At 37.0% G+C, this 23,764-nt stretch overlaps 2 protein-coding genes across 4 annotated transcripts in view; one reads left to right on the top strand and one right to left on the bottom strand.

Moving 5' to 3' along the window:
* The window catches only part of elp1 (elongator acetyltransferase complex subunit 1), a 28,934-nt gene extending 17,738 nt beyond the window's left edge, over window positions 1-11,196 (bottom strand). The window contains exons 1-30 of the mRNA XM_043256863.1: window positions 11,065-11,196; window positions 9,834-10,062; window positions 9,153-9,332; window positions 8,844-8,996; window positions 8,654-8,735; window positions 8,292-8,372; window positions 8,102-8,187; window positions 7,875-7,974; window positions 7,557-7,647; window positions 7,327-7,450; window positions 7,143-7,236; window positions 6,008-6,238; window positions 5,680-5,850; window positions 5,520-5,604; window positions 4,740-4,895; window positions 4,441-4,547; window positions 4,181-4,284; window positions 4,027-4,080; window positions 3,817-3,922; window positions 3,067-3,182; window positions 2,910-2,983; window positions 2,681-2,759; window positions 2,451-2,530; window positions 2,227-2,364; window positions 1,996-2,081; window positions 1,770-1,918; window positions 627-750; window positions 435-532; window positions 124-325; window positions 1-35 (exon numbers count right to left, since the gene is read on the bottom strand). The exon at window positions 1-35 is cut by the window's left edge and continues 27 nt beyond it. Of these exons, the coding sequence (XP_043112798.1) occupies window positions 1-35; window positions 124-325; window positions 435-532; window positions 627-750; window positions 1,770-1,918; window positions 1,996-2,081; window positions 2,227-2,364; window positions 2,451-2,530; window positions 2,681-2,759; window positions 2,910-2,983; window positions 3,067-3,182; window positions 3,817-3,922; window positions 4,027-4,080; window positions 4,181-4,284; window positions 4,441-4,547; window positions 4,740-4,895; window positions 5,520-5,604; window positions 5,680-5,850; window positions 6,008-6,238; window positions 7,143-7,236; window positions 7,327-7,450; window positions 7,557-7,647; window positions 7,875-7,974; window positions 8,102-8,187; window positions 8,292-8,372; window positions 8,654-8,735; window positions 8,844-8,996; window positions 9,153-9,302 (3,156 nt within the window). The 5' untranslated portion in view covers window positions 9,303-9,332; window positions 9,834-10,062; window positions 11,065-11,196. The remainder of the gene's footprint in view (window positions 36-123; window positions 326-434; window positions 533-626; window positions 751-1,769; window positions 1,919-1,995; window positions 2,082-2,226; window positions 2,365-2,450; window positions 2,531-2,680; window positions 2,760-2,909; window positions 2,984-3,066; window positions 3,183-3,816; window positions 3,923-4,026; window positions 4,081-4,180; window positions 4,285-4,440; window positions 4,548-4,739; window positions 4,896-5,519; window positions 5,605-5,679; window positions 5,851-6,007; window positions 6,239-7,142; window positions 7,237-7,326; window positions 7,451-7,556; window positions 7,648-7,874; window positions 7,975-8,101; window positions 8,188-8,291; window positions 8,373-8,653; window positions 8,736-8,843; window positions 8,997-9,152; window positions 9,333-9,833; window positions 10,063-11,064) is intronic.
* An 85-nt stretch (window positions 11,197-11,281) lies between these two features.
* Window positions 11,282-23,507, top strand: tbc1d2 (TBC1 domain family, member 2). Of its 3 annotated transcripts, none has more exons than XM_043256864.1 (14): window positions 11,282-11,425; window positions 12,630-13,060; window positions 14,075-14,222; window positions 17,075-17,198; window positions 18,011-18,123; window positions 18,205-18,377; window positions 18,450-18,833; window positions 19,556-19,666; window positions 19,940-20,112; window positions 20,277-20,777; window positions 21,805-21,925; window positions 22,002-22,187; window positions 22,281-22,402; window positions 23,158-23,507. In XM_043256864.1, the coding sequence occupies exons 2-14, from the start codon at window positions 12,638-12,640 to the stop codon at window positions 23,357-23,359; spliced, it is 2,781 nt and encodes a 926-aa protein (XP_043112799.1). In that variant the 5' UTR covers window positions 11,282-11,425; window positions 12,630-12,637; the 3' UTR covers window positions 23,360-23,507. The 3 variants fall into 3 exon arrangements, with proteins under 3 accessions (XP_043112799.1, XP_043112801.1, XP_043112802.1); XM_043256866.1 differs by having other exon boundaries at window positions 11,297-11,425; window positions 12,638-13,060; XM_043256867.1 differs by lacking the exon at window positions 11,282-11,425 and adding an exon at window positions 15,505-15,556 and having other exon boundaries at window positions 12,923-13,060.
* The last annotated feature ends 257 nt before the right edge of the window (window positions 23,508-23,764 follow it).

Genomic DNA, 23,764 nt, shown 5'->3' with positions numbered 1-23,764 from the left:
GGCTTCCGTGTGCCTCCTGGCCTCCAGAAGTTTCTCTGAAAACATCAGACATACAACATGGCTTACGGATACTCGTACTCATGATCTCAGTAGGAAACATGCTCACACAACAGAGATCTCCACCTGCCAGGTCTCGGGCGAGCAGTGCCAGCTGATCAGGTGGTAATGGGATGTTTGTGGCCACAGCGAGGGCGTTTCTCCAGCTCGTACAGATGATGAAGGCCTGCAGGGCTCGGGAGCTCTCTCCACATCGCCATAGTAACAGTCCCGCCTGCTCCGCCTGCTGCTGCTCTACTAGATGCTCTGCATAGGCCACGCTCAGGGTCTGATGGCATCACAGGGGTCAAGGGTCAAGATCACAGTCAAAACATTACCACACAAGCTAAATATTTAAGTCAGTACTTAAAGGTAGAAGTTTATAAAATAATTCTTGCCTTGTATTGCTCACTGTTTGAAGAATAGAGCTCAAGAGCGTCGCTGTACAGTCTCTGATCCTTCACCAAGTTTAACAATTCTGTGAAATGCTCTTGACCTGAAAAACATGAGGCAGAACAGGAGAACAAGAACAGAGTTAAAGATGGTGTAAAAAGAGGAATTTGCTCAAGGATGTCCGACAAGGCTCTTACCACACTTGCTGAGGTGATGTAAGGCCTTCCTGTATCTCTTGAGGTGTTTATCGATGGTGTAGCGCTGGTAGTTCGGCTCTAGGGTTTTCAGCATGTTCAGAAATGGCAAGTACTCTTTAGGGTCCTATAAATTTGAGGGGAAAAAAAAAACAAACCACTGCAAAACAGTGTCTACAGATGTGTGCTAAAACTAGATCAATCTTACTACCAGAAAAGCTAGTCACATGAAAAAATGTTTTATGTTACAATGCAATGTCTTTCAACTAATGGCCAATTTCTATATTTTCAAGATTCCATTTATAAAATAAAATAATGTACTTGCAATATGAAATAATAAATAACAATTATAATATAATAATACAAATACATGAAATAGCTGCTTCTGTGAACAAGAATTGTATAGATTACTTATAATTGTTTTTTAATATTTTTATATAATACAATAAAACAAATACGCTCAATACCTGCATGAAATATTTATTATGTTTATTTCATTTAATGTTAATTTAATTTAATGAATATAATATAATATGTGAAATGTCTGCTTGTAAGTGAGCAAGAATTTTATTCATTATATTTATTAAATTGAACGTTTTTGGTTTCATAAAATACTTTTTAATAATAAAATTAATGTGTAATGGCTGCACTTTTGTGAATTTTATTTCATTATGTGCTTGTTAATTTTATATGCAAAATAATGAATAATATACTATATATGTGAAATGTCTGCTTGTATGTAAACAAGAATTAAATATTTGTTCATTATTTTAATTATATACATTTTAAATAATTATGTTTTAATATAATACAAAAATAATATTTGCAATAGCTGCTTATGTGATATTACAAATTTTATTATGTTCACTAAATTTTAATTGCAAATTCGAAACAAATTTTGTTTGTAAATTAATGAATACAATATAACATAAGTGAAATAATAAAGGTGAAAAACTTTAACTTGAGTGTTATTAATATATCATATTCTAATAATACTTTTTATATGCAAATTTATGTAACATTATAAATTAAATTGAGAATTTACTAAATTGTACTTGTTTGTCTTTTAGAAATGGCAGCTTTATACACATTAATTTAATAATTAGTAAGAATTAACATAAGAAGAGTTGGAATCTTCTGACTGACCTTCTGAGATTTTTCAGCCACCATGAGCACTAGGTCAAAATCATAGGTGCCGAGGGAGTGTTCATACAGCTCATTCACATTGACGAGGAAGAGAAGATACTTCAACGCTTCCTCTGCGCTCACACGGCTGCTGCCACTGGGTGCGTTCACTAACCATACAAGCACACAGATGTAACAGACACACAGTCACACGTTTTTTATTGGGTTTGAGTGAACCGAAGCCTACCTCTTAACTCGTGAACCTTCTGGAGAGCGATTTCTAGTTCTGGTGTAGTTTTCCTCACGTGTGATGTCAGAATACATAAACAATACCTGTGTACAAATCAAAGCATCTCAGAGAAGGACGATCGGTGCTTAAATGTACATCATGTGACAAACCTAATCTTATCTCATTTGGAGAGGGAAGTAGAATTACTTCCTACAATTTATGAAACAAGTTTCTAACTGAGGAACTGACTTTTGCGGGTCGAGAGTCTCCATTGTTGAGCGTAAAGCATCACAGACGATGTCCACCTTCTTTCCTCCTTTACCTGAGGCAGAACTGGAGGTTGAGCCTGAAGGACAGGGGTACATTGTTGTAGTGGTGTCTTCCTCTCTAAGAATGAAAAATTAAAAAAATTAACTAGAAGACAAACTGAAAAATAAAAAGCTTTAATATAAGCCTTTGCATTAAAGTTTTACTTGAGCTCAGTGAGGAACAGGTTGATGTAGTTGATGGAGTCAATCTGCTTCAGGAACATCTCAATGTTAGCAAGAAACACCTGTGAGAGAAATAATGGGATGGGGGTAGATGGGAATGGTGTTATTCGTTTAGTGCCATTCTCTGAAAGGAGGATGCAATCCATGGTGGAGAAGAATGTGTTTAGAGGTTATTTTAAAAAAGGAAATGACAACAGCGTGAGCTTACTCACAGTTGGATTGTGGTCATAAATGAGGTTGAGGTTGATCCTCAGCTTCCTCATGCACTCAAAAGCATCTTTAAATCGGAGACTGCAATAAACAACACAGCAAAATGATTATGTATTATTTGTAACATTTTTAAGCAAGCAATATAATGTAATATAAAATATTTTTGGGGAAAGGGTGCTTTAATCCTAGCTTTTCTTTTTAAAAAGGTCAGTTTTGAAAAAAAGAAAATACCTATCAAGCCACTTTCTGAGCTGAGTGAGGACAAGAGCTCGATGATGGATGGTTTCCAGATTGCCTCGTGGCATCTGAAAACAAAAAGCAATTTTTCATTAAAATACATAACCAAAAAAAATATGACCATGTCATATGACCATGTTCTGTTCTGCACCTGCAGGACGAGTCTGGTGTCCTGGGGAACCACAGAAACGATGCGAGAACCTCGTTCTACCTTTCGTACCGTCTCATCATTCTGATTAGCATCTGAGCTCAGAGCTGACTGCAGACCTGCACAGGACACCAACACAGAAATAGAAACGTTTAAATATATTTATTTGGGATTGGTCTTTTTTTTTTTTTTTTTTGATGGGTCTCATTTAAAAAATACAGTAAAACAGTAAACACAGCTTAAAAACAATAACATTGTCCCTTCCTGATTATATCATAAAGAATATGCTGCTGCAGTAAGAGAAGGCACTCTATATAATAATTTGTGTATACAATAAATTAAAGTCCTCAGAGCGCACAGTCGAAACATGCTCATGTTTTAGGAGCATGACATTTGTAAATGTAGTTCCAGGAGTTATTATAACAAAATACTTGGACGAGTATTTACTTAAGCATTTTAGAATGAAAAAAATAGCATTTCCGATGCTATGCAATGAGATGTTTGGTCCAGCTATTTAGATGCGCATTAAGTGATCTATTTGGTAGTTATATAATCAATTATGTTTCCATCATAGTTTATGTGCATCTTTTCGTACTCTAAAAGAAATGTATCCTACTTTGTTATGTTCATCTTGCCAGTGCATCCAGAGTTTTTTTTTTTTTTATGCGATATTCCAAAATGCATTTCTTTATGATTATGTAATAAATAGAAAGTTATATCGCATATATCTGTAACATGACACATTACATGTACCTTTGATAGAGAGTGTGCTGAGGTTGAGACAGTGGCACATGTGAGAGTGTGTAGTGAGCAGGAGGAAGTCGTCATAAACTACAAACGAAGAAATATTGGAGGCAACCTGTGACAGAGACACTACAGTGAGCATACTAGACAGGGTTTTAGCACTAACACACTAAATGTAATATATACTTTTTAGATCATTTTTGGGGTACTCGGACCTACCAGTGAGTCACCAATGTAGAGATGTGATCTCTCTGTGAGACCTATCAAATGTTCCTGTTAAAAGACAAATACATATGAAGCGTTTATTGAAACTGAAATGAACATGATGAAATAAAGGTCAGAGATTGATGGAGACTAATATATATATATTCACCTCTCCACTAAGGGTACATAGTGCCGTCTGAACACAAGGCCGGGGGAAGTTGACGGTATTGCCAGTAGAATCCTTCCATTCTGTTAGACTGAGCTCTGAAGAACCTGTATAAAATATTTGAGCATTAAGAGATGTCTATGTATGTGTTATTAAAGCATTAACTTTAACTAAATGCATTAGGAAGAAAAATAAACAAGACAAATGATAAAACAGATACTATGTAGTATGCAGTTCCTGTTATAACTAGTGAACTTCCTGACCCAGTTGAACTTTACGAATCTGTCCGTCATCAAGTTGTAGGGCCACAGTGCCATTTCTGAGGCTGTGACACAAGCTGATCACAAAACCATCCACTGGAACGTCTGACCTAAGAAATGACCAACACCAGGAATTTAGGAAAAAGAGAGGGGCAGAGTTTCGAACTAAACTTCTAACGTTTTTATAATTCCCAGCCCCTGGGCTCATGTCTATGCTCATTAGATCAGTGTGTCTTTGAGTGAGATAGACTGAATACAAATGTGGACAAGACCAGAGGAGTTAGTTATTTTAGCATCAGTACCTAATCTCCAGCGTGTCCTTGGGGTCCTGGTTGTCTGATGGGGTGAGTTTCAGCAGGCGGGTCAAGCATCCTTCATGAGCCACAGCCAAAAACAAATCTTCACTCAACCACAGTAGCAAGCGCAGAGTCAGAGGTTCCTCCTGATCCATGGAAACCCTAAAAGACAACTGCATCTGAATATATGCTAATACATTAAACAGTAACGCTGATTTGAATACATATGCAAGACCAAATGAGAAAATGACAGAAAAGAAAGGAAAAAAATCCATACAACTTTGAGAAAACAGTGGAAAGAACTGGTTTTGTAGGAAAACTATAAAAAATTGCGGAAACAGACAATTTTTCCAAAAACATGTTAAGATGTAATATATTTAGAAGTTTGAGATCAGTAAGACTTTTTAAATAAATAAATAATTTTATTTAGCAAATAATGCATTTAACGGATCAATAGTGACTTAAAATGTTACAAAAGTCATTGGTTTTCACAAAAATATAAAGCAGTTTTTAACACTGATAAATACTTTTTGAGCAGCAAATTATCATATTAGAATATTAATACAGAAAACAATTATTTTAAATGAAATATTTAAATTATAAATAGCTGTTTACATTTTTTATGTAAACGAATGCACCTTTGGTAACCACAAGACTATCAAAACATTTAAAAATCTTACCGACCCCTACATTTTTCAGCTGCACTGCCGTTCAAAAACATGTTATTTAGTGACTTCTTCTTGTTAAATAAGGATTGGAGAAATATGTACAAATCAAACTCTGTACCTGTATGTCTTTCTTAAGACTAATGGTGCTGAGATGACTTTAAAGCCAGGTACCCCAGGAACACCTCCATTTTCAGCTCCACCATCTGAACATAGGAAATTAAATTAAGAAATCTTAAACAATGTAATGTTTGAATCAAGTTTCAAATTACGCGACTCACCTTGACCATATACATAAATATGCCCATCGGCTGTTAGCGCAGCAAGCTCATTGGTCCTCTGGACTTGAGAATGGAAGGTGACCAAGTTGACAGGAACAGGAAGTTGAAGTTCAAAAGCACACATAGGTGGAGGGATCACACACTGGCGGAATGTAGTCACCAGGATTTTTTCTGCAAAGCGCAATCACACCTTTAATTGTTGGACTGTACTCAAATGCCTTATTTACACTACAAATGATGTAAAACTAGATCTGAAAAATGGTGTGTTGTCTAACACACTATAAAAGTAGTGAGATTAATAGTGAAGTTAAACAATGGCCATGCCAACCTCCATCAATCACCGCCACATTGGCATTATCATGGCAGTCTGTGCCATGACTGCGCTCCGTGCTCCAGCCCCAGTCGTAGGTGTAGCTGGCCCATCCTCGCGTCAGGAGGTGGAGACGCAAGGGCTTCTCCGGATCCCAACACACACACGCCGGAGCCCTCAGGGGCTCACTGCCAAAATGCAAGCTCTGCTTTAGATACCAGTGATAATTCCCGACTGTCCACAGCTGAACTGTGAAAGAAAAAGATTAGACGTTTAAAACAATTTTTTAATGGTAAATCATCAAATTTCATTCTGACTGAAAACCATAGGGACTCTTAAAGCGTTTCGTTGATAAGCAGTTTGCGTGGAGCAGTATTTAAATTAGCATATTTGCAGCCTTTTTGATTTGGTTAGATTGGTAAATCTATCCGTAAAATCTGTTGACTTTAGCACTTTTTTGTTTCATTATCTGTTAAAGGTAACAACTCGAAAATGGCAAAAAAAAAAGAAGTGCTTTTTGGGGAGTTGGCCTCTTAATACTAAGAAGTATTAAAGGTATCTGAATATCCTAGATTCTGGTACTTAACTGTCATTTTGTTATCTTCATTCTAGAGGCCCTCAATGTTTCCATCTCAGAGACATGGAGATCATAAAGCAGCTCCATGAGTAAACTGGCAAATTTTCAGTATCAAAATGTGGTCACTTTGCATACAGCTAATAAAAAAGTAGAAATGTCTGTATGCACTAAATATTCTTTTACGTTGTCATACTAACTTTAAAATCTTAATATCCTTCTAGATTCTCCTTCTTAATAAACCTATCTTTGGGAATGTCCATTGCTAAAGTTAACAGATTTTACTGATAGACCTACCAATTTCTGTATAAACAACAATAATGGTGTCAGCTTTCAAGTCAATTATTATCCTCTTGTAATTTGGCTCCAAATCTCAGATAAAAGTCATTTTTACCTCGAAAAATAATTACACAGTAAACATACATTTGTGACTGTGACACGTAATATTTTGCCTTGAATAGTCACCATTTATGTATATTACAACATTTTAAAAAAATTGAGCTGGGAATGATTTTGGTCTATTCATAATTAAGCAACTCTGATCATTGTATACGAAAAGCAGTCTGATCTGCATCTTACTGTATGTGTTGGGATGGTCGCTCTCTCCGGGCTTCAAGTCCTCCATCCAAACAGCCAGAACAGTAGAGTCACTGTTCCACAGAAGTTCCTTTACCTGAGAGGAAAAAACAAATCAGCTTTTCATGAACCATGACTTGTATTTCAAATCTCTGAAAATAACATACACAGCCGAGCTGAGATGTACCTTGACCTGTTCCTTTCCAAAAGGCATAGTAAAATCTCCGTGCAACAGTCCGTTCTTTTCCATAAACACCACACTGTGTTTGTTAGGGTGCCGCTGCGTGGAAGCGATCAGGCTGCCGGAGGGTCTAGAAGAAGAATCCATTTTTGTCAGTTCACATCAGGTCTGTCAGACTCAGCAAAAAACCAAAAAAACCCTGAAAAATATGTCAAAAGATATTCAGAACATCTTACTTCCAGCAGAGAGGCTGTTCCAGACCGTTAACAACCTCGCTGGTGGCCTGTAGAACACATTCTCGGTTCCAGATTCGAACCTTTCGAGCACCTGAAACAAAAAGCTGCTATGTTTTACATTTATTAATGTATCTGGCAAAATGACTTTTTTTTTTTTTAAGACACACACATCATCAGATCATGCATTATTTGGTAAACAAACATTCGCCCATGGGGTTTTTAGCACCATGTTCTACTATTTAAGCTACAGTAATAATGAACAATGTTAACTGTCACAAATTTTCATGTAATATCAATGGCAAAAAGTGAGAGTCTCACCGGTCTGAGGACAAACAGCGCCGACAGCAAAGAATTGACCATCGCCACGCCAAGTGATTCTTGGCTTCCTGTCGTCCCACGGCAGGGCAGCCTGCACTACCTGTGAAAGTAGGTGAGAAAAATATTCAAACCAGGCTGAAATGCCAATGATCTCCCGATGAACCCCAGGTCAGTGTTATACTTTCTAGTTCTTTGGTTCAATGACGCTAAACAAAACAAAAACATACTGCTGCTTTCCGCTGGGCGGCCTGCTTGCCCTCAGAGCCATGAAACTGAGTCTCCTTCTTCCCCCAACCAACTGTGATGAACTTATCTAATGCAGAGGAAAAAAGCCAATCAGACACTGTGTCTCTTCATATACAATGAACACAAGTCACCTGAATGAAAGATTGATATTAAGGGGTAAATTAACTATACCTTCCCCAAAGTCATCCTGATTGATCGCAACCTCAGTTATTGGCTCAAAGTCCTTGGTCATCATGATAATTGTCTCCTGACCTAACATGCAACATAAGGCACAAATGGACACAGTGAGAAAAAGTAAAATGGCACTATATGCACTTCTAAAAACTTAATTTTTATTAACATTTTCTCTTTAACAAAAAAAAACAAACATAATTATTGCATAATATAAACATAACAAAAAACTAACAAAATAGAACTAACAAAAAAATCCCATAAAAGTAATAAAACTTAAAATAAAAGTTAAAATGGAATATATATACAAATATATATATATATATATATGCACATACACACACACTGCTAGTGATACAGACCTGTGGTCAGTGTCACCAACTCTTGATCTGGGCTCCACGTCATGCCAGTTAGACCACTTTCCACACTGCCGACACATTCTAACTGTGAGAGAGAACTTGGTATTGTTAATTAGAAAGCACAACAAGTGCATATATATTTCACAGAATCGTTTGGAAATCATCAAAGCGTTTAAAACAAATAAATGACGACCTGGCTGGTGCTGAGGTTGCAGAGAATGACATCGCCGCTGCCGGTAGCCACACACACCGACTCCTGATCCGGCAGATCTTGTATCGCCACCACAACCCCACTGCCATCCTCTGGGAGATAGCCCTCTGCTGTCAGTGAAACCTCTTTATGAACCTACAGAATCACATTATACAGAAAGATTAATATAGAACTAATTCATATCAGACATCCAAAAAGAGACAACCCAACTGGAACGAAATTGGGTTATAACTATTATAAATGACCTTTTTACGCCTTCTGAAAACTTTTGATTTTTATTGTAAAAAATACCTCCTCGGTCCGAGGGTCAAACTCTGTGATGGCGAGCTCAGAGGCCACCAGCACGGTTCCAGTCTCGCTCCTGATGGAGAAACACTGTGGCGCTCCCGGGAGAGAAAGATCCACACACCTGAGGCGCTGCAGCAAACTGAGGTTTCTCATTTTGGGTAGACGCTTTTAACAAGATCAGATCTGAAACGGTTTTGCAGTTTTTATTAGATTGATTTGACTGCAAACACTAAAATAAGTCGACTTCAACTGCACGACATGCTCTTTGAAAACAAATGTATCAAAAAGTTTAATAGGTTATCAGCAATAAACGTAGTTTCGAATTTGAGCAGTGTTACCATGGTACTGAGTGATTTCCATATTGATGTGTCATGGTATTTACATGATGGCAAAAAAAAAGTAATAAAAAAAATGCCATGCCCACAAAAAAAGGACACACATAGCTATTGCTAGCACATCACCATAGTACTACAACAAGGTAGTTATCATTAAATGTTATGTTAGTGATCTAATACTAATTAAGTGACATTAACTAAATGAAATATAACTGTTTAACATCAGAGAAATTCTCATGATTACAAAATGGAAAGGAAACAATTAAGACAGCGCACGTCTGAAAAAGGTTACGCTGCAAATCTAAGATAGTGGTTTTTATATAAAGACGCGAGCGTCAATAATACTTACCTTGTTGTGTTTTTGTCCGTTTTATTTGAGGTAAATGATCATTTGCGGCGTACACAACACACGCACGCTGGAGTCAGTGCAGCCTGAACTCTGACATCGTAGAACAAATGGCAGTGTGCGGTGTTTCATGTTAGAGCGCCCTCTCTCGTCGTGGAGGAAACGGCGAGGACATCGGATTCGTTTTTGTCAATCGATTCTTTTGAACTGGTCTTTAGAAAGAACAGGAATTCTGGAAAAGTATAGCAACAACTGGGCCTTACCCATGAACATGGAAAAGTCTAAAAGCATGAGTGCACACAATTGAAGGAGCAATTGTTAATTATGTTGCCTGTCATAATTATTTGAGCGTGACAATCTCAGCCCCTGGACAGTTCAATACTGCAATACGAGCTGACAAGTAAAGCATGCAATAAACTCTATCATGCAAGCCACAGAAAATCAGTTATATTTTTTTGTATATATATATATATATATATATATATATATATATATATATATATATATATATATATATATATATATATATATATATATATATATATGGTAGATGTTTTGGTAACATTTTGCTATTCTAGTGGTTCCCAAACCTGTCCTGGGGGCCCCCTGCCCTGCAGCTTTTTGTCTCCCTTATCTAACACATCTGATTCCATTCATCAGCTTGTTAGTAGAGACTGAAAGAACTATATTGGGTGTGTCTGATAAGAGAGACAAAATGTGCAGGTTGGGGTCCTCCAGGACATGTTAGGTAACCTCTGTGCTGTTCACAGTCATGCCAATAAAGCTCATTTGAATTGAAAAAAAAAATTAAAATGAGAGAGAGAGAGAGAGAGAGAGAGAGAGAGAGAGAGAGAGAGAGAGAGAGAGAGAGAGAGAGAGAGAGAGAGAGAGAGAGAGAGTTAATAAAATAAATAGGACAGCAAAGACTTTGCTTGTAGTCTGTCAGTCTGTAGCAACAGGGTTCCCCGGGACTGTAGTCAACTTTATTTATAGCGCTTTTAACAGTACAGATCGAGTTAACAGTACCCAAACTCCATCTGTTAATAGTTTTAAACTGTAGTCGAGTCACGATGCTTTTGGGAAACGCACAACAGAACTGTTCGATTCGATTTAAGAACAGCCCGTTCAGACCGGTTTTGAGAACTGGTTCAATTGATTCAAAGAAAAGACCTGACCCAACAGATACATTCGTTACTCAGACGTCAAAAACACGTATTCCATGTACAAAACTCACCACTGTATTTAGTGTTCAAACGGCCAGTCTCCAGTAGGCGATATAATTTAGATACTTAAGTCAAAATAGTTTTGACTATTAAAAACAGTTCGTGTAGCCTATACTTATTCGACTCGAGCAGCGCTTCAAAACTGAACGAAGGCAATGACACTGTGGCACGCCTCCCCAAAGACGTACGCAACCCTGTTACATATTCCTGATGTGTAATATTTCCTGATTTCTTTAACGCTGGGACTTGCCAAAGAAACATGAGTCACTTGTGAAAGAAGCGCAGCTGTGTGTGAGTTGTTTAGATCTGCGAGCGCCTCGAGACGCGTCCTGGACGGATACATGGACTAAAGAGCACTTTTCAACAGAGAAGGTAAGTGATTATTGTCGACCACTGTGCTGTAAACAGTTTATTTATCACAGCAAACAGCGAACAAAGCGCGCACGTAAACACGTGTCGACCAATAAGAAGGACTTGGCTACACCATGCTGCTGAGAGCTTACCCATTTTATTAATTGCTTCGTACATTGACACTATTTAAGTCAAATAACATACATTAAATCATTTAAAATGTCTTGCAACTTTATTGAAACTGTATTTTCCTATGTGAGTTAATAATATCTATCTGATAAGAAGGATCATAATGTTTGTTAATTAATTACTTATTACATTTTTTTAAATATTAATGTTTAACAAGAATTACCTGGAGTTGTACATTAATATTTAATTGTGAAATATTCCTATGTGGACAATGAAATGAGGTTATAGATGGGTGTAAGCCTATATTGTGCAATGTTTTTGAAGGAGAATGTGTGCTTCTCCATGCTGCTGCTGCTGCTTCTTTTTCTAAGTATGATCATATGGACAAGTTAACCTCTCAACCTTGTTTTTGTGATCCCTTTGAGCTTCTGCGGTTAATCGCTTTCATTTTGTGTCTCTGGAAAACTTTAAAAAAAGAACTTTGTGAGCACATTTATGTTTTCAGGTTTAAAAAGAGTAAAGAGTATTTCATTTGATTTCACAGCGTTGCTGTTATGACATATTGTCGATAAAATATTGCACGCATATATGAATATGTGTATGTGAATTCATATGTGTATGTAATACATATAATAAATGTACTGTTCAGATTAATCTTTTACCGAGGTTCTGCTTTATTTGTAATTAGTTATTTGCGTATTTAACTTATACATTAATGGCAGTTTAAAATAAAATATAAATATTAATGTGAATATATAAGTCGTTTGGCAAGATGGATATCTTTTAACAATGTTATATATTGTGTCATGACAATTAAATTAAAATATTTATATTTATATTACTTCATAACACATACGCTGATGCATCATCGTCCTACACATAGATATAAGATATACATTTTTATCTAAATATGTTACAGCTTACAATTAAATGCACATGATCTTACTCCTTCATACTTTTATTAAATTCAGAAGTGTATACATATATTTTATTGTATCTCTAAATTACCATATTTTTATGTTGTAGCTACACTAACAGACATCATTTGATTACCTGAAGAACATTTTGTCTGATGTTAGTTATTCTGTCTGTTGAGGTAACCAGATGGAGAGTGAGGGAAGCTCCAGGCCACCACCTCCACCGGACGTGTATGTATCTCCTGCAGATGAGTGTGTCGTCTCGGAGGGGAACCGGCGACAGAGTTTAGGTCAGTCTGATGGGGCTCAGGATAAGAAAGACGCCCAGACCCATGCTGCTCTTCCTGATGGGACCCTAAGAGGGACACCCACTCCTTCCAGCACTAAACTGTGTGGCTACCTCAACAAGCAGGGTGGACCTCTCAGGGCCTGGAAGTCCCGCTGGTTCGTCTTCGAAGAGAAGAGCTGTCTACTGTTTTACTACCGTATGGCACAGGATATCAATCCTCTGGGTAAGGTGGATCTGTCTCGTGCCACATTCAGTTACCCGCTGCAGGGAGAGGAGGGAACCTTTCACATACAGACACCAGAACGTACTGTCATTCTCAAGGTAATCACATGCTATATATATATCACTCAAATCACTTGAGCATGGCAACTAAATTATTTTACATGATTGTTTATCTGAAGAAACTGAAGTTTATTTCAGTGCTGTTATTATTAACTAAAAGGAATGCAATAAAGGTTAAGTCAAACAGTCAAACTTGAAGGAAAATTACAAATGCTAAAATAATACAAATATTATTATTACAAATAATAAGTTTAAACTAAAGCTGAAAATAACTTCAATAAATGGTTTATGCATACAAAAAAGTAAAACGTAATTACAAAGTTAAAAGTAATTTAAAAAGTAATTAGTAAACTTTTCAAAAGTTAAAAAGTGATACATTTTAACCCTTTAAATGGGCACACTGTACATTAAAGACAATGCATTAAATACTGTCATTATGTATATACACAACTCTTTATGCATAGTGTTGCGCCACTTAATCAGCACTGGAAGTGCTTCATTGCAACAATACTGATTAAATGCCAATGTGTCCGGGAAAGTCCTTGGACTGACATGGGAAAAAAAACATAAAAGCAAGTTTTATAGTTTTTTTTATGACAATTACTGATTGAAGATTAGCGATTCTAAAGGTCACTTGCTTCTCAAAAATGAGATTCTATGGTATAAATGGGGGGAGGAATCAAAACCCTTATTCCTTTTCTTTCTTTCCTGTCTCCAAAGAGCTTGTTGTTATCGCTGGGGTCAGACAGAATTTCAAATGGCACAGTGATCACATGACTGCACTTCATATTACACGCACCACATACTATAGTATCAACAGTGCTGAAATTGGGTCAGAGAAAAAAGACTGCTGGCTGTACACGTATCCATACAGTGTCAAGTTCTGATTAGCAGTCACTGGTCAATATGTTTTTTTTCTTAATCTTGTAATGTATGATACCCTCAAGTCTCTTTTTTACTGTCACACAGATAAACATTAGGGTTATGCATGGAGGAATTACAGCCAAGCATACTTTTCTCTCAAAAGTGTTCAAACATGATTTTGTTTTCCAGGCAGCTAACAGGGATGCCCAGATGTACTGGTTGCAGCAGCTGCAGTTGAAACGTACGTTATACAGAGAGCAGCATGCTGAACATAAGCCCATACCCCGACCAGACAACCACAAACTGGAAAGCACCCCATCAGCATACAACTGCCGCGGTACGACTTTAACATCTTAGTAATACTGAAAACCTTCATGAAAACTGAAAGACATTTACAGCATTATGGAAATTACACTGTTTATGAAATATGATCAGAGGGTGAACGCACTTCCATTTTTCCAAATAAAGTTCAGTTGTTTGGCCAGTCATCCGATATGAAGTTAATAGAAAGTGAAAGATAATCAGAACCAATCAGATCTTAAGGATTATTCCAGAATGCTTGGAATCTGCGCACCATAATAGAGTTTTAACTGACTGTTTACTTCACCTTCACCTTCAGTCTGGTAAGATAACAATCAGAAAAGATGATCAATGAAAATTTAAATTGTTGCCATGGCAATGAATGAATGACAAGGCAATGAAAAAAAAATAAATGACAATTAAAAACTAATAAAAACGTCAAAAGAACTTAATAATTAAATGTAAGAAATGCTATAATGGTATATATATATAGACTATTAAAATTGTGACAGTATTTACAAGACAATTAAGCTCAAATTTTATTATCAGAATGTGTCTGTGCATTTACCTTACCCTAGTTGTTAGTTGTTTTGTATAATAAATTATCCTCAAAGTAGATTTTAATTAAAACTATCATAATAAATTTTAATAAATTAAATGACCATAAATTGAAGGCAATACAGCATATACTACCACAGTGTATAAACACACAGCTTTTATTGCTCTTTTTTTTCTCACTAATCTCACTGGGTGTTACACTCTAAAAAACTGAGGAGCTTCACAGTGCCATAGAAGAACCTTTCTGTTTCACAAAATCTTCTTTGCGGCCAAAGAAGGTTCTTCGGATGATAAAAAAGTAAGAAAGAAATAGTTCTCTATCGAATCATGAATGGTTCTTTGTGAAACCAAAAATGGTTCTTCTATAGCATGGACGTGAAGAACCTTTTAAACACCTTGATTTTTAAGAGTGCACACCCAAACCGGTCACCTACATCTGGAGTTAAACGTAAAATAACAACTTCCCAAAATAGAGGCCATTGTTAATAAACAATGTTAGTAAACCACAGGCTCTGGCCATTAACACAATGCAGAGACAGGAAGCAGAGCCGAGGATAGAGGGAGGAAAGCAGCAGATTAGTGGCAAGGGAGCTGCTGAGATTGACCAATCAGATGCCACATTGTTTAATCATCCATGATCTGTAGCACCCCAGGAGGAGGTTGCAAAAGCTCAGTTTGCAGATGGATCATCAGGACTCATACAGACTCCAGCCAGTTTGTGCATGTATTGTCTACCCTCATTCTGTTATCTGTCTCAGCAGGAGGGTGTGTACACAGGAAATGTCAGGACTGGAAATCATTCGCAAACTTCAAGTAAACATTTAGCAATTCTGGAAAAGTTTCTTTTTCATTATGTGCCACAACTTTACTCCGGTGTGCAGTCTGTATCAGTGCCGCACGATACGTACAGCTCAATCTAGGGTTTGAAGTGAACACGAAATGACCCGCTGAGCTCAGTTCCCATGTGCACTGAACATAAGAGGAGGCAATAAAATGAGTAGACATAAAGCTTGTGAATACAAGCACATGGTCACTAAAATAGTACATGCTTGATGAAGTCTTAAATGTGATTTAAACAAAGATTTTGGCAATTGTAGGTTGTTCCCTGTCTCTTCTAATTTCCAACGCATAAATGCATCATTTCCAGGAATCCAAGTATACAGGGTTGGGCTTCTCGTGCTAAAAGCACATTCATTACTTACATTTAGCCATCCCCTTCCAACCGCAAGCTGTGGCATCCAGGCATTAAGCAACAGCTGCTGAGTGAGAGCCAAGCGCAGAAAGTGAGGAACTGAAAGCATCTGAAATATTGCATCATCAGACAAAGACATATAGTTTGGACATTTATTTATTTATTTTTACTCAGCGCTAGCTTGTGGTCATAGAATGCGGATCCTTTAAAAGGCACTTCTATGGGTCTTAGAAATTCCAGGCATGCTGGGACATGTAGGCTAACTCACCTTGTGCTTAACAACATTGTTTTATTCATTCAGTAGAAAAGAGATTGTAGAGGTAAAGCAAGATAGAGAAGAAAACAAAAATAGCATTGTATTAGCATAAGCTTTATTTTTTATATATAAGCTTTTTATTTTTTCTGTCTTACTCTACTATTCAAAAGTTTGAGGTTAATAAGATTATTATCCTTTGAAAGCTGAATAAATAAGCTTTCCATTGATGTATGGAAATAGGAAATAGGACACTATTTGAAAAACTTGAATCTGAAGGTGCATAAAATCTAAATATTTAAAAAAATGCATCTTTAAAGTTGTCCAATTTAATTATTTCATATTACTAATGAATTGAGTTATATATTTATGGTAGGTAATTTACAAAATATCATGATTTTTACTTAACATCCTATAATTTTGGCAATTGCTACAAGTATACCCCAACAACTTAAATATACCCCAATAACTTAAGACTAGATTTGTGGTCCTGGGTCACAAATTAAGAAATAAATACATTTACTTCAAATAAATATGCTTTCTTTTGAACTTTATAATGATCAAAGAATCCTGGTTTACGGTTTCCACAAAAATATTAAGCAGCACAACCACATTCAACTTTGACAAAAATGTTTATTGAGCAGAAAATCTGCATATTAGAATGATTTCTGAACAACATGACGCAAGACTAGATTTACAGTTTTTTATAATTAAATAAATGCAGCCCTAAAACCTTACTGCGATATCAGCATTAAAAAAAATTAATTGCCAAACAAACAAGAAACAAATAAATCTCATTATTTGAAAGCATCTTGTTATACTGGTCTGTTAGATGCATTTAAAGCAGTGGGTTTGCTAAACATACTTTCTGCCTTTTCCTACACAGCTGACTTCTTGCCCATAGTGAAGACACCTTCAGGCCTGGTGGGTGAAGAAGCTGCCAGTCTGCCTGCTCCAGGATTCAACAGCCCGCTCAACATGTCAATCAAACATCCACTAATTGAGCTGCAGTGAGTACATGCGCTTATGGTGTTTACTCGGTCTGTGCTCGCAGAACTGATTCTGGTGTCATGGGATATTTCTAGGGTAAAATTAAAAATGGTTCGTGCTTACCATCTGCGTCAGTGCCTTCCAAAAAAGCTGTGTTGTAATGTTTTGAATTTCTCTAGAATCAGGAAGTAAAGCTGGTCACACACAGAACCTGTGCGACGCGTCTTTAAAATTCGAACACATTAATTTCGATGAGCTTACATTGACCCGCTTCGCCTAGCAAAGATTCAAAACATTGTAAAAGTCGTGTGACGCGGCGCTTCTCGTCCGGTGCAGTTAGCGTATAAACCATAACCCATTTACTATACACATGAGCGACCATGTTGGTGTTCGCATACCAAACATCAGATAAGAGAAGGGCATTTAAAGTAAAATAGTAAGTGAAAATATGGGCTTCATGGGCATTGTACCAAATCGTTTATCTAATATGTGATTTTGGTTTCACATCTGTCTGAAAATGAAAGAGGGAAATTCCTTCTATTTCTCAATTAAACACATCACGATAAACTCTATTTCATCATCATGCTCAATGTCAATGATTCAACTGATTACATAAACATTTTTTTACTTACGATTAAGACTGAAATGAACCAATCAGCACTCTAAACCAGAAAACTTTGATTAGACTTTCATCTGATGGTTAATAAGATTTTACATTTAAACCCTCTTTATTTATGCCACTTATCAGCTATCTACAACTTTTACTTTTTTCATTGCTAACTTTTATTATTGCTAATTAATTCTTGAGGGTTTCTCCTTGTTTGATTTACAGGAACACAATGCACAGTTTTCGTAACCGGCACTCACAGGAGATTAGACAAAGCGTTTTCCATATTGATGACTCACAAACTGACCATCAAAAAGCACCCTCATCTAAGACATCCAGTAAGAACCGCGACTTTCTCACTAGAAAAATTATAAACCATTATTTCAAATTGAAATGCTCACGGCCACCGTCCTCTTTAGCTTTGGCGGTTCCCACACCCAGCTCTTCTCAAAGCGCAGAATCCCCGGCTAATGCCAAGTCTGAGCAAGATCTCTCCACCATTTCACCAATCAGAAAAAGCAGCAAAGAAAAGGACACATCTCGGCTTCAACATGAAAAACTTTCCATGGCAGAAGAGGTCAAAGCGCAGAAGGTAAAGTGAGGATGTTAATAATAATATTAATAAGATGAATCAGCTGAAACTCATATACGTATGCGCCGTCAGGAGTTGGTGTTGCTGTTGCATAAGGTGCTGGAAGCTGCTCAGCTGGAGAAGCGCACCTGTGCTCAGTTTCTAGCCGCTGAGGGCGATCAGGAGCGCTTGGAGCTCCTCAGACACGGCGAGCGACGATCGGCCGAACTGCGAGACCATCTGGAGTCCCTGCAGCAAGAGAACGACAACCTACGGAGGGAACTGAACCAGAGGGATGCCCACATCGTCGAACTCCAGGAGAGTGTCCAGCTGCTCATGCACAAGAATCAGGCCAAACAGGAAGTGATAGTGAAGCTGTCTGAGAAGCTAGCAGTCTGCGGAGAAGACCAGCAGTGCGCCAACGGGCTGCGGTCGGAAGCCTTAAAACAGCTAACAATCGAAAATGACAATTTGAAAGTGAGAAATTACAGCATTTTCACATACAAATATATTAATAATCGATTTTTTGTATACTTACATAAACAATGATGCCCTTTTCAGCAGAAGTATTTTGTTATATACTATATATAATATATTCTATATAATAAAATGATAAATATATATTAATAAAATAAAAATATAATATAAATATATAATAAAATAATAATATGGTAACACTTTACAATAGAGTCCAATAGTTTACATTGGTTAACAACATTAGTAAGCATGTACTAAGAATGAACAATACTATTAAAATTAGTTAATACACTGTGAACTAACATGAACAAACAATGAACAACTAGATTAATAAAGAGTATAATAAATGCAAACCAAACATATATACACACACATATATGTGTACTGTATAGTGTTTTTCTACATTGATGATAATAAACTAAAACTAAAATAAGCTTTTCCATCAAAGAAATAAATTACATTTTAAGATACATTAAAATAGAAAACAGTTATTTAAAACTTGAATAGTATTTCTAAATTCCTGTTTTTACTGAATTTTTGATACTTTACATGCAGCAAGAGACTTCTATAACAACAAAAACCAACAACAACTAACCCCGAACTAATAATTTCAATGTGCATTATTCATGGGCAGTTTATCTGCATTTTATGCTTCTGAAATTACTGTGCCAAGCATGATTGCAACTTTAAACATGATCAAATCCCAAACATCTGTATTTCAGGATGATTTGAAAGCATATAAAACTCAGAACCAGTACCTAAACTCTGAGATCTATCATCTGACGACACTTTGGCGAAAAAGTTGCGAACAGGAGCAAAGTCTAATAGTAAAGGTAAATTATTTTTCATTCAGGGTTTCTTGCACATTTTTGCTACTGTCTTTACTGTTTGTATCGATTGTCTGAAAAGCTCTTTATGAACTGAGAGATTTGAGTTTTGAAAGTTAGAGTGTGTTCACGTCCATATCCAAAGATCAAGAGAAATTACATTTTTACAATGTAAGTGCTTTAAAATTGGTCAGAGCCATTTGCGATGGTAATCCGAGATAGTAATCATCAAGAAGTGTTTGAAAATTGGATTTAGTGTAGTTTCTGTGTGTGTCCCAGTGTGCTGTTCTGGAGACCAATAACTGTCAGATGGAAAGCAGATACCTGGGAATCCTCCAGAAGCTCCAGGAGAGTAAGGAATTGAATCCAGAGCAGAGAGAAGCGGTCAAGAAGGTGGTTAAGGATGCAGTTCGGGCGGACATGAGCACCGCTGCCAAACTAACCTCAATCAGGTAAAAGAGATTACCCCAAATACAAATTCTGTCAATTATTCACTCTGTTCTTTTGGTCCGTGGAGTCTTGCTGTCAGGAGGCCTTAGTTCACAAACATTTTCCCATATAATTGTTTGTCAGAGTTCTGTTTACGTTGGAACTCACAGTTCCTGACATTCCACAGGGATTACGATGAATATGGATTTAAGACTGCAATGGACTACAGAGTTGAGGACCTGAAGCTCCTTGCTAAGATCCAGGCCCTGGAGATCCGATCCCAAACCCTGCTGAACCAGGAGGAATGCGACGGCCCACAGTTGGCTCGTTGCACTCAGCTCCTGTCTGGGCGCCCTGAAGGAGAACTGTCTTCATCCACAGAATTGAAGAATCTCCTCCGGACGGGCTTACCTCGCGAGTACCGTGCGAGGGTTTGGCGCTTTATGATACAGACTAGGACTAAGTCTCTAAAAGAGCGTCATCCCGATCGCTATCAGGAACTGTGCGAGAAGAGCAGAACCTCGCCTCACCTGGTGCCCAGACAGATCCAGCTGGACCTCGATCGCACGCTGACCTCCAATCAATACTTTTGCCCTCCTTCAAGCCCCTTGATTCAGAAGCTGGAGAGAGTTTTGCAGGCGTTCTCGTGGCAGAACCCCACCATCGGCTATGTGCAGGGACTCAACAGGTAATTAGCCACCAGAGACCTAAAAAGGAAAATAAGAGAATTGGCTTTGATTAGAGGTGATTATAGAACTAATGTTGAGTAGTATGAGTAATGGCCTACCATAAGGTTTTTAAAAAAAACTGAATTTTACCAAATGAGAACTGGGATCACAAAACCACAAAAAAAGCTGTTGTTTTTTTTCCTAAATAGAGATTTATGAAGTTGAATAAATATGTTTTCCGTTGATGTATAAACAATATTTTGAAATATTCAGTAAATTGCCTTTAAATTTTTGCAAAAGTTGTTAGCAATGCATAGTACTAATCAAAAATGCATTTTTGATATATTTACTGCAGGACATTTACAAAACATCTTCATGGAACATTATCTAATATTGTATTGATTTTTTGCATACAAGAAAAATTTTGACTGATACAATGTATTTTAGGTTATTGATAGAAAAATGTCTGTGCAACTGATTACTGGCTCTGTGGTCCAGGGCACAAATATACATAAAAGAAGTATAATTTTTTAGCATGTTAACCAAATTATTAAATCATTTAAATGTATTTTTAAATCTAAAATGTATTAAATATATTATATAGTTGATTTCAGAGTTATAGATTATAATATCTTACATAATGTGTGGTCATAGATTTTCAGATGATCTATTTGTAGTGTAATTGTTACATAATTTGAACTATTTCATTTAAATTTATATTAATACAAATGTATTAAACGTATCATTTAATTTAACTGAACAAAAATCACCATTTTAAATCTAAGTGTTAATATAAGAAAATACACACAACACATGTGGGTGACAAGTCAAGTGATTTTCACCTAGTCTGCCCTGCTTGAACACCCCAACTATTTAATGCCATAACATGTATTGTACTGACATCTGGTGGTCGTTGATAGATCAACACCATTCTGATGAAGAATACCTTACAGGCTAAATACAGTTAGGTGTAGGTTTACTGTAAGATCTACAATATCTATATGCAAAAAGAAAGGTAAAAATAAACCCACCTATGATTGTGTGCAGACTGGCAGCCATTGCTCTGCTGGTATTACAGGATGAGGAAGATGCCTTCTGGTGCTTGGTAGTGATTGTGGACTACATAATGCCTTCAAATTACTACACTAAAGACCTGGTGGGCTGTCAGGTGAGAACCCTGCATTAATCGTACCGCTAATTTTTCAAACACAAAAAACAGTAATATTCTTCAATAACCTCTCCAGGCTGACCAGCGTGTGCTGAAGGACCTCATGTCTGAGAAGCTGCCTCGACTCACGGCTCACCTGGAAGCGCTAAAAGTGGACGTGTCACTCATCACTGTTGAATGGTTTCTGGTGTTGTTTGTTGAGAACCTGCCTACACGCATACTGCTTAAAGTATGGGACGCCTTCCTGTACGAGGGCATCAAGGTACCGTAAAGCATTGTGGGGAGATGCTGTCAATACCTGGGTCTCTAATGGTCTTATTGGAGGTCTCACTGGGTCTCATTCACGTGTTCACAGGTGATATTTCGCTATGCATTGGCTCTTTTCAAATACAAAGAGGAAATCATCTTAAAGATCAACGACATTTCTGAGATGTACCAGTATCTCCGCATCTTCCCCTACACCATTGCAGATGGAAGGTAAGGTGAAGGATACAAATAAAAGAGAGAAAATCCAAGAAAGTATTGTGAATTAAAAAAAATAGTAAAATGTACATACAGAATATAGTATATAATTCTAAGTATTAAATCATTATAATAAATGCATTCATGCATTATCCTGTAACACTTTTTAAAAAAAACTTTACTCTTTAAAGATCAGCAGGTATTATAATTTATTGTTTACAAGAAAACAAGTTTACAAGTGTATAAAAAAGCATTAGAACAACTAGAACCCATTTTACACACAAAAAAATGTATAATTTGAGAAGAAATTGATTGAAAATTATAAAACACTGATGCATAATGAAAATATTTTTTACTATTATAACTTAAATAGTGCATCTGTCAACGTGCTATTAATTAAACAGATCTGTTTCTCTCTGGAGCTGTGACAGTGACAGTGTAGCTATTTTTGCCACAGTCAGACATCAACATATATAATTCATTGAGCCATAGTAAAAACAAAGCAGGCTGCATCTGTTAGAAACAGAATATGGGTCAGATGCCTCCGCGGTCTGGCTATTTTAAAATGCATGCCCCTGACACGGTGTGCACACACCTGCTCGCTCCTCTTTCCAGTTCATGGCTTCGTTTCAAAAAAACCCCAAAAAACAATGAAGAAAAGCTGGCTTGGGGAGAGTTTTTTCTAAACCGGTTTCTGCAGGAAATAAACAGAGCAGCTAATTCATCGCTGGAGTTTAATTCTCGATATACCTCGTCTTTCTCACCCCCAGGAAGCTGACGGGCATCGCCTTTAACGATATGAACCCACTGCCCATGAAACTGCTACAGAACCGGCGCGCTGCACATCTGGAACGCCTCCATGCTGAGATTAAAGAGCTGGAGAACTTACGGAAAGCATACAAAGCTGAACAAGTCCAGTGCAAAAACAAAGAGCTGGACACACTGGCCAGTGAGGATGAAGAGGAGGTATAAACATAAGCTCTCGATGCATGTGCTGAAGAACTGAATGCAAGAAACACTAAAGAAAAACAGCTCCTCATCATTTGTTCACCCTCGTGTTCTTCCAAAGCCATAAGTATCATTATGGAGATGGCACAATAAATTAATCTGTTTAACTGTACTCCCAAGTCTTCCAAAGCTATATAACCGGGAAGAGACCCAATATAGACACAAATATATTTTTAGTGTTTTTATCAGAATGATATGAAAGGGAGTAAATGATAATAGAGACACTGCATACATGGTTTGTCACAAAATGGTCATTTTGCAGCAAAAAGGCAGCACTGATCTTGGTATTGGGCATGTTGAGGCCCTATTTATTTGGACTGATATGCATATCCATCTACATTAGTGTTCAAAAGTTTGGGGTCAGAAATG

The sequence above is a fragment of the Puntigrus tetrazona genome, chromosome 14, assembly GCF_018831695.1.
Source record: "Puntigrus tetrazona isolate hp1 chromosome 14, ASM1883169v1, whole genome shotgun sequence".
Lineage (NCBI taxonomy): Eukaryota > Metazoa > Chordata > Actinopteri > Cypriniformes > Cyprinidae > Puntigrus > Puntigrus tetrazona.
Note: the sequence above shows the minus strand (reverse complement) of the source record. Positions and strands in the feature narration are given on the sequence as shown.